At 41.2% G+C, this 10109-nt stretch overlaps 1 protein-coding gene across 1 annotated transcript; it reads left to right on the top strand.

Annotated features, from left to right (window-relative positions):
• The first annotated feature begins 1415 nt into the window (after positions 1–1415).
• LOC118025976 (ubiquitin-conjugating enzyme E2 D2-like) lies at positions 1416–2187 on the top strand. The gene has a single exon (XM_035028667.1). The coding sequence runs from the start codon at positions 1780–1782 to the stop codon at positions 2185–2187; it is 408 nt and encodes a 135-aa protein (XP_034884558.1). The 5' UTR covers positions 1416–1779.
• Positions 2188–10109: the final 7922 nt, after the last annotated feature.

The following is a 10109-nucleotide window of genomic DNA, read 5'->3' as shown; positions in this document are numbered from 1 at the left end:
ACTCAGGCAACCCTGTCTGGGCAGAGTTGCCCTGCACCCCTGTGGCAGGGGATGGGCTCAATGGGATGCAGTTTTGGGGGTCTTTTGTTCTCTGGTGGCTTTCCCTGGTGGCTTTCTGCATCTCTTCTGAGGTTCACAGCAGAAGAGACTGTTTCCAACCCTCTGCCTCAGAGCAGAGAGATTACAGTCTGTTCTTCAGTGAGCTCTCCAGGCCACACTATCTCTGCTTCTGTCTGTGTTGGTATAAACTGCAGTGTCCTGGCTTGTGCGCCCCTCCACACTGCCCCCAGTCCTACCTCCAGGTCGGGGCACGTCTTTGCCTTTTGTGCTTCTAAAATCACCAGCTGCTCCTAGTTCACACACGTGACCCCGCCTCACCAGGTTTCCATCCCGGGGGCTGCCCTAAAGTCCTTTCCCTGCCGCTACCGGTATGTGAGTCTATGCCCCGTCCCCAGCACGTGAGGCTGTCACTCACTGGTGGTGTAGGATCCCCACAGCCAGGTTCCCTCCCGCTGCTCTTTATCCTCTGATATCTGCCCGCAGAATCACGGTTCCCTACTTCCTACCTTGAAAGCAACCACCGGCAATATTCTGTTTGTAGAGATCTAGATCTATTTTCTTACATCTCAGGCTGATTTCATGGGTGCTCAGAATGGTCTGGTAGATATCCAGCTCTATTCTGGGGACCAGTTGGAATAGGGTCCCCTACTCCTCTGCTATCTTTTCTGTCTCTGAGCTGTTGATATTTAGATGAAATTTTGGATTTATAGTTAATGTCAAAATGGATTAAGACTGTCAAGATGAAGTGAATATATTTTCCACATTGGACAGATGTAAATTTGTGGAGGCAGAGAGCAGACTACAAGGGATGAACAGTATCCTTCCAAAATTCATATGTACCTGGAACCTCAGAATGTGACCTTGCTTGGAAACAGTTTTATAATATAATCAAGTCAAGATAAGATCATATTGGATTTGGGTGGGCACTAAATCCAAAGACTAGCATTCTAATATGAAGAGGGAGATTTGGACAAACACAGAAAAACGTATAGGGAAGAAATCCATGTGAAGGCTGAGTCAGAGATTGGAGTAATGTTACACAAACCAAGGACCACAGAGATTATCGGGAAACACCAATGCTAGGTGGAGGCAAGGATGGAGCCTTGAAGAGAAAAGGGGCTGCTGCTGACACCTTGACTTTAGACTTCTTGCTTCCAGAACTGTGAGAAAATAAATTCTATTGTTTAAGCCACTCAGTTTCACCCCCTTCCTTCATGGCAGGAAGTTGGTTTCACCCCCTTAACCTCCCTTGCCTTCTCACCCTTCTACTATAAAACCCCCACCTTGAGACCCCTTGGGAGAGCACCTTGGTGACACTGTACTGCATCATCATTGTGGCCTCTGGACCTCACAGAGTGCAACCTTGCCTGTCACTGGGACCCCCAATGTGGGTGGCAGTGATGAAAGTTCAAGTCAGGTGGCCTCAGGTGGGACCAGTGGTGTCTCAGTGCTGAGGACCCAGTGTCTCAGGGTGGCAAGGCCTCCAAGTGGCAAAGTCTCCAGTTCTGGATAATAGGGAGGTGGCAGCAGTGGTGCAAGCCAGTGGTGTCCAGTAGCCCCTCAGGTCAGACCAAGTGTCTGACTCATCCACTCTTTAGTCCCACTCTCTGCCACCATCTTCCTCCCCGGATGCCCCCTTCTACCCTGTAGCTGTCCCTCAGTCCACTCATCTGCCAGTGTGGTCAGTCTCCATTCCTTCTACCTGCCATCAGGCCCTGCATGTGGATTGGCCACGTGTTGCTAACCTTCAACCCCTTTTCCCAGTGCTCAGCAGAGCCTGTGGGAGAGAGCATGTTCCACTGGCAGGCAACCATAATGTGGCCCAATGACAACCTCTACCAGGGAGGGGTCTATTTCCTAATGATCCAATTTCCATCTGATTACCTCTTCAAACTACCAAAGACCTCATTCACCACCCAGATTTACCATCTGAACATTAACAGAAACAAAAACAACTTTCTGGACATTCTTATATCCAAGCAATTTTCAGCACTGACCATTTCCAAAGTGTTGTTATCCATCTGTTCCATGTTGTGCAACCCCAACCCCAATGGTACTTTGGTTCCTGAAAGTGTGAAGATTTACACAAAGGATAGGTGGAAATATGACAGAATAGCCCAAATATAGACTCAGAAATACAGTCATGTAATTTTTAAATAAATGATAATCCCATCAGAGACAAAACCATATGATTTCACTCTTATGTGGAATTAAAGAAACAAAACAAATGAACAAAGGAAAAATAAAAAGAGAGAGACAAATCAAAAAATCAGACTCTTAACTATAGAGAACAAACAAATGGTTATCAGAGGGGAAGGTGGGTGGGGGGATGGGTGAAATATATGATGGGGATTAAGAGAACGCTTATCTTGATGAAAGCTGAGTAATATATGGAACTGTTGAATCACTGTATTATACACCTGAAACTAATATAACACTGTATGTTAACTACATTGGAATTATTATTTTTTTTAATAATAAAGAAGAAAAAAGAAATAAAAATACAAGAAAAAAGACATAGCTGGTTTTAGGCAAGTCAATCTTTTTCATGATAAAACTAGTACAATTAAAAAACACAGTGGGGATGCCTGAATGATGCAGTCGGTTGAGCAACCGACTTTGGTTTCCATTCAGGTCATGATCTCACAGTTGTGAGATTGAACCTGACATCAGGCTCCACTCTCAGCATGGAGTCTGCTTAAGACCCTCTCCCTCTCTCTCTGCCCCTCCCCCCATGATCTCTGTCTCAAATAAATAAAATAAATCTTTTTTAAAAAATAAAAAAAATAGAGAAGGGGCAAGATGGTGGAAGAGTAGGGGACCCCATTTAAACTGGTCCCCTGAATTTAGCTGGATATCTATCACACCATTTTGAACACCTATGAAATCAGCCTGAGATATAAGAATATATATATCTGGATCTCTACAAGCAGAAAAGCACAGCTTTTTGTGAGGTAGGAAGGGTGGAGTTGTGAATCTACAGGGAGTAATTGGAAGATTAACAGAAGGGGGAGGGAGGTGCCTTAAGCTGACGCTTTGAGAGTGATATAACACCAGAGTACAAAATCAGAATCTTTGGAAATGTGTTCTAGTGAGAGACATCCTACTCTGAAAGGGGTTCTGGAAGTGAAAAGGCAGAATTCTAGGTAAGGCATTGTGGTCTCAGGATACAGGGGACCACATGATAAGGGAAATCTGTGTCCTAAGATGGCCAACAGAGCCAGCAAGGGAGTCCCAGCCCCTGCCCCGGGGCTCTTCCCCATTCTTCTCTCTGCTCTGCTTCCCATGTGCACCAATCTGGGTTCCTCTCCCTGCCCCGCTTCATGCTCGCACCAACAGTGTCCAGTATGCAGAAGCAGAAGTGTATAAATTACCCCCTTTGTGCTTGGGGCTCAGACCTTTGAAGATCACTTTCCTCTGAGCTTGCCGGCTCCTATCATCCAAGATCTCCGGGTGCTGCTTTGTTCTTCCATTGGGTGATCCAGTCCAGGTTCATAACACACAGAGCAAAAGGAGATTCCTTAAATGGTAGAGGGCCTGAGCTTTGGAGCCAGGAAGCAGGTCTTGGTCAGCAAGACCAGGAAGGGACTCGAAACTAAGATCACCAGAAACCCCAAACTGGGTGGGTTGATAGGCGTTCTTTCCTTAAACAGCTTGAAAAAAATCTGGAAATAGTGCCCACAAAAGGATAAAAACTCGCAGAGCAGTAGTGACTGAGAGCAGTAGTGACTGAGAAGGGGCATTAGGGCAGAACCCGACCAGATTCAGCAGCCACGGGTAAACGTGCAAGCCCACAGCCACTTAGGGTTTTAAAAGCACAAAGGGCAGAGACAAACCCAGGCCCCTGAAAACACTTCTGAGAGTAGCTGTGGGCACACAACTCAGGAAGCTGCAGTTCTCAGTGGTGCAAGCAGAAGCTGAGACTCTCAGTCCTGCAGAGTTTATTAAAGAGGGCAAACTGTGAACTTTCTGCTCTGGGCTAGAGCAGTGGCCATTTTTGCTCTGATCCCCTGAAGAGGCTCGGAAAGGTCCGAGGGTATAAAAGCCACCTAGAAGTCTGATTTTCACTGAGCCCACCCCCAGACTGGGGGTGGGACGACCCCACCCAGACAGGATTACCTGAGAAACAGAGAGACAGGCCCTTCCGCCAAAAGACAGGCTGGAAGAACAGGTGGATGACAATCCTTTGGACCTTATAAGACTGTAAAATCCCAACACAAGGGAAAAACTGTATATTGAGCTCCAGGTGTGGCCTCATGACTTGTTTACTTTTCATATATAATTTTCCTTTCCTTTTGTTTCTTTCTTTTTCTTTTTTTCTTTTTTTTTTCCTTTTCTCATGCCATTTCTCCCTGCTGAATTCTTCCTTATACCTTCTCCTCATTTCAACTAGATATCTATTATACCTACTCATTTTTGCATAGGTGCTTTTTAACTTGTATTTTTGCACACCTATATTTTTTATAGATATATGTTTTATTTTAGCCCATTTTTGACTCTACTCAGTTTTACCTTTTTATATTTATAAGTTTTATTTTCCTAGTGATTTTGGGACATAGTGTCCTCTAACACACAGAACGAAATACACCCAGTAACAACTGAAACTCCCTGTTTTGTCCACACTGAGAGATAATAGCCCCCCATCCTTCTGCCTCTGTTTTTCCCTTCATTTTCATATATATTTCCTTTTTTTTCAATTTTTTAAAATTTAATTCTTATGTTTCATTTTGGCTTTGTTTTTTCAGTGGTGACATCTCACCATCCGGATACTGCTAGGGTACATCTGGCTTGGGTTGTGGTTGGTATTTTGGACTCTGTCTAGTTGTTCAACCATCCATTGACAGAATGACTAGGAGGAGGAACTCCAAACAAACAAAAAAAAGAACCAGGGGCATCTGGGTGGCTCAGATAGTTAAATGTCTGCCTTCAGCTCAGGTCATGATCCCAGGGTCCTGGGATTGAGCCCTGCATTGGGCTCCTGGCTCAGCAGGGAACCAGCTTCTTCCTCTCCCCCTGCTCATGCTCTCTTTCTCTGTATCTCTCTGTCTCAAATAAATAAATAAATAAAATCTTTAGAAAAAAAGAACCAGAGACAATGTCCTCTGCCACAGAACTAATGTATATGAATATAAGCAAGATGTCAGAGACAGATTTTAGGATAGCAATCATGAAGTCAATAACTAGGTTGGAAAAAAGCCTTAGTGACAATATAGAATTTCTAAGGGCAGAAATGAGATCTAATCAGGCTGAACCAAAAAAATGCTATGAATGAAATGCAGTCTAAACTGGATTCTCTAACAGCCAGGGTAAATGAGGCAGAAGAATGGATTAGTGACCTAGAAGATAAGTTGATAAAAAAGAAGGAAAATGAAGATGAAAGGGATAAAAACAGCTAGTGGAACATGAGATTGGAATTAGAGAGATCAACAACTCCATGAAACACTCCAGTGTCAGAAGTATTGGGATTCCTGAGGGGGTGGAGAGAAAGAGAAGACTAGAGAGTATATTTGAGCAATTCATAGCTGAGAACTTCCCTATCCTGGAGAAGGAAACAGGCATTCGAGTCCAAGAAGAAGAGAGGGCTCCCCCCCCAAGTCAATAAAAATAGAGCAACACCTCCAACATGTAATAAGGAAGCTCACAAATCTTAGAGGAAAGGAAGCTATCCATAGAGCAGCTAGGGGGAAAAGATCTCTTATATACAGAGGAAGGAACATCAGAATAGCAGCTGACATGTCCACAGAGACCTGGCAAGACAGCAAGGGCTAGCAGGACATATTAAGGGCACTAAATGAAAGGAACATGCAGCCAGAATACTTTACCCAGCAAGACCATCATTCAGAATGGATGGAGAGAAAAAGAGCTTTCAAGACAGGCAGAAACTGAAAGAATATGTGACAACCAAGCCAGCCCTACAAGAAATATTAAAGGGGATTCTGTAAACAAAGAGAAACCCCAAGAGTCACATAGCCCAGAAAGAAACAGAAAATCTATAGAAACAAGGACCTTACAGGCAATACAATGGCATTAAATTCATATATTTCAATAGTTACTCTCCATGGGAATAGGATGAATGCTTCCACCAAGAGACAAAGGGTATCAGATTGGATTAAAATGTAGGACCCATGCATATGCTATCTACAAGAGACTGATTTTGGAACTAAAGACACCACTAGATTGAAGGTAAGGGGTAGAAATTTTCATATCAGACAAATTAGATTTTAAACCAAAAACTGTAGTAAGAGATGCAGAGGGACACTATATAATACTTAAAGGGTCCATCCAACAAGAGGAGCTAAGAATTGTAAATATCTAAGCCCCCAACATGGGAGCAGCCAATTATATAAACCAGTTAATAACCAAAATAAAAAAAAATTGGATAACAATACATTAATAATAGGAGACCTCAACACTTTACTCACAGCAATGGACAGATCATGTAAGCAGAAGATCGACAAAGAAACAAGAGCTTTGAATAACACATTGGACCAGATGGACTTCGTAGATATATACAGAACATTCTCTCCTAAAACAACAGTATATTCATTCTTCTCGAGTGCGTATGGAACTTTCTCCAGAATAGACAAGATACTGGGTCATAAATCAGGTCTCAGCAGATACCAAAAGATTGAGATTATCCCCTGCATATTTTCAGACCACAATGCTGTGAAACTGGAACTCAACCACAAAAAGAAATTGGGAAGGAACTCAAACATGTGGAAGTTAAAGAGCATCTTGCTAAAGAATGATTGGGTCAACCAGGAAATTAAAGAAGAACTTAAACAATTCATGGAAAATAATGAGAATGAAAACATGTTGAACCAAAACCTATGGGATACTGCAAAGGCAGTCCTAAGGGGGAAATACAGAGCCATCCAAGCCTCTTCCAAAAAATTAGAAAAATCCCAAATATAGAAGCTTACCTTACACCTAAACAACCTGGAGAAAGAACAGCAAATAAAACCTAATCCAAGTAAGAGAAGAGAAATAATAAAGATTAGGGCAGAAATAAATGAAATAGAAACCAGAAAAACAGTAGAACAGATCAACAAAACTAGAAGCTGGTTCTTTGAAAGACTTGATAAGATTGATAAACTGCTGGCCAGACTTATTCAAAAGAAAAGGGAAAGGACCCAAATTAATAAAAGCATGAATGAAAAGGGAGAGATTACGACTAACACCAAGGAAATAGAAATAATTATTAGAAATTATTACCAGCAACTATATGCTAACAAATTAAACAATCTAGAAGAAATGGACGCATTCCTGGAAACTTACAAACTACCAAGACTGAAACAGGAAGAAATAGACGATCTGAACAGACCAGGAAACAGCAAGGAAATTGAAGCGGTAATCAAAAACCTCCCCAAAAACAAGAGTCTAGGGCTGGATGGCTTCCCAGGGGAATTCTACCAAACATTTAAGGAAGAAATCATACCTATTCTACTGAAGCTGTTTCAAAAAGTAGAAACAGAAGGAAAACTTCCAAACTCCTTCTATGAGGCCAGCATTACCCTGGTCCCAAAACCAGGCTAAGACCCCATGAAAAAGGAGAATTACAGACCAATATCTGTGATGAACATAGATGCCAAAATACTCAACAAGATTCTAGCCAATAGGATCCAACAGTACATAAAAATGATTGTTAACCAGGTCCAGGTGGGATTTATTCCTGGGATGAAAAGGTGGTTCAACATTCACAAATCAATCAACCTGATAGAGCACATCAATAAAAGAAAAGACAAAAACCATATGATCCTCTCAATCGATGAAGAGAAAACATTTGACAAAATACAGAATCCTTACTTGATTAAAACTCTTCAAGTACAGGGATAGAGGGAACATACCTCAATAACATAAAAGCCATCTATGAAAAGCTCACAGTGAGTATCATTCTCAATGGGGAAAAGTTGGTTTTCCCTTAGGGTCGGGAACACGACAAAGATGCCCATTTTCAGCATTATTGTTCAACATAGTACTAGAAGTCCTAGCAACAGCAATCAGACAACAAAAAGAAATAAAAGGCATTCAAACTGGTAAAGAGGAAGTCAAACTCTCTCTTTTCACAGATGACATGATACTTTATGTGGAACCCCCCCCCCAAAACTCCACCGCAAACTTATTAGAACTCATAGAGAAATTCAACAATGTGGCAGGATACAAAATCAAATGCACAGAAATCAGTTGCATTTCTATACACTAACAATGTCAATGAAGAAAGAGAAATTAAGGAATCAGTTCCATTTACCACAGCTCCAAAAACCATAAGACACCTAGGAATAAACTTAACCAAAGAGATAAAGGAAATATACTCTAGAAACTACAGAACACTTAGGAAAGAAATTGAGGGAAGGGGGAGGAGCAAGGTGGTGAAGGAGTAGGAGACCTAAATTTCATGTGGTCTGAGCAATTCAGCTAGATAGTTATCAAACCATTCGGAACACCTACAAACTCAACAGGAAATCAAAGAAAAGAATAGCAGAAATTCTATGAGCAGAAAAGTGGCCACTTTCTGGAAGTTTCCAGTCTCTTCTGATTTGTTTAGTGTTTATTTTTCTGGGGTCATTGTTATCCTGTTAGCATTTTGTTCTCTCATTCATCTATTCTTCTCTGGACAAAATGACAAAACGGAAAAACTCACCTCAAAAAAAAAAAAAAAAAAAAAAGAACAAGAGCCAGTACCAACTGCCAGGGACCTAATCAATATAGAAATTAGTAAGATGTCAGAACTAGAGTTCAGAGTGACGATTATAAAGATACTGGTTGGGCTTGAAAAAAGCATAGAAGATACTAGAGAATCCCTTTCTGGAGAAATAAAAGGACTAAAATCTAACCAAGTCAAAATCAAAAAGTCTATTAATGAGGTGCAATAAAAAATGGAGGCTCTAACTGCTAGGATAAATGAGACAGAAGAGAGAATTAGTGATATAGAAGACCAAATGATGGAGAAAAAAGAAGCCGAGAAAAGGAGAGACAAACAACTACTGGATCAAAGGGGAAAATTTGAGAGATAAGTGGTACCATGAAGCAAAACATTAGAATAATTGGGATCCCAGAAGGGGAAGAAAAAGAGAAAGGGGCAGAAGGTGTATTGGAGCAAATTATAGCAGAGAACTTCCCTCATTTGGGGAAGGAAAGAGGCATCAAAATCCAGGAGGCACAGAGAAGCCCCCTCAAAATCAATAAAAATAGGTCAACATCCCGACATCTAATAGTAAAAGTCACAAGTTTCAGAGACAAATAGGAAATCCTGAAAGCAACTTGGGACAAGAGGTCTGTAACCTACAATGGCAGAAACATTAGATTGGCAGCAGACGTATCCACAGAGACCCAGCAGACCAGAAAGGACAGACATGATATATTCAGAGCACTAAATGAGAAAAAATATGCAGCCAAGAATACTATACCCATCTAGGCTGTCATTGAAAATAGAAGGAAAGATAAAAGCTTCCAAGACAAACAAAAACTAAAACAATTTGTGAACATGAAACCAACCCTACAAGAAATATTGAAAGGTGTCCTCTAAGCAAAGAAAGAGCCTAAAGGTAACATAGACCAGAAAGGAACAGAGACAATATACGGTAACAGTCACCTTACATGCAATACAGTGGCACTAAATTCATATCTTTCATAGTTACCCTGAACGTAAATGGGCTAACTGCCCCAATCAAAAGACACACGGTATCAGATTGGATAAAAAAAACAAGACCCATCGATATGCTGTCTCCAATAGACTCATTTTAGATGCAAAGACACTGTCAGATTTAAAGTGAGGGGGTGGAAAAACATTTACCACGCTAATGGACATCAAAAGAAAGCTGGAGTGGCAATCCTTATATCAGACAAATCAGATTTTAAACCAAAGACTATAACTAGAGATGAGGAAGAACACTATATCATTCTTAAAGGGTCTATCCAACAAGATTATCTAACAATTTTAAATATCTATGCCTCTAACATGGGAGCAGCCAATTAATAACAAAAGCAAAGAAACACATCAACAATAATACAATTATAGTAGGGGACATTAACACCCAACTCATTGAAAT

This window comes from Mirounga leonina, unplaced genomic scaffold (assembly GCF_011800145.1).
Source record: "Mirounga leonina isolate KUSES-001 unplaced genomic scaffold, KU_Mleo_1.0 Mir_204, whole genome shotgun sequence".
In the NCBI taxonomy this organism is placed as follows: domain Eukaryota; kingdom Metazoa; phylum Chordata; class Mammalia; order Carnivora; family Phocidae; genus Mirounga; species Mirounga leonina.
Note: the sequence above shows the minus strand (reverse complement) of the source record. Positions and strands in the feature narration are given on the sequence as shown.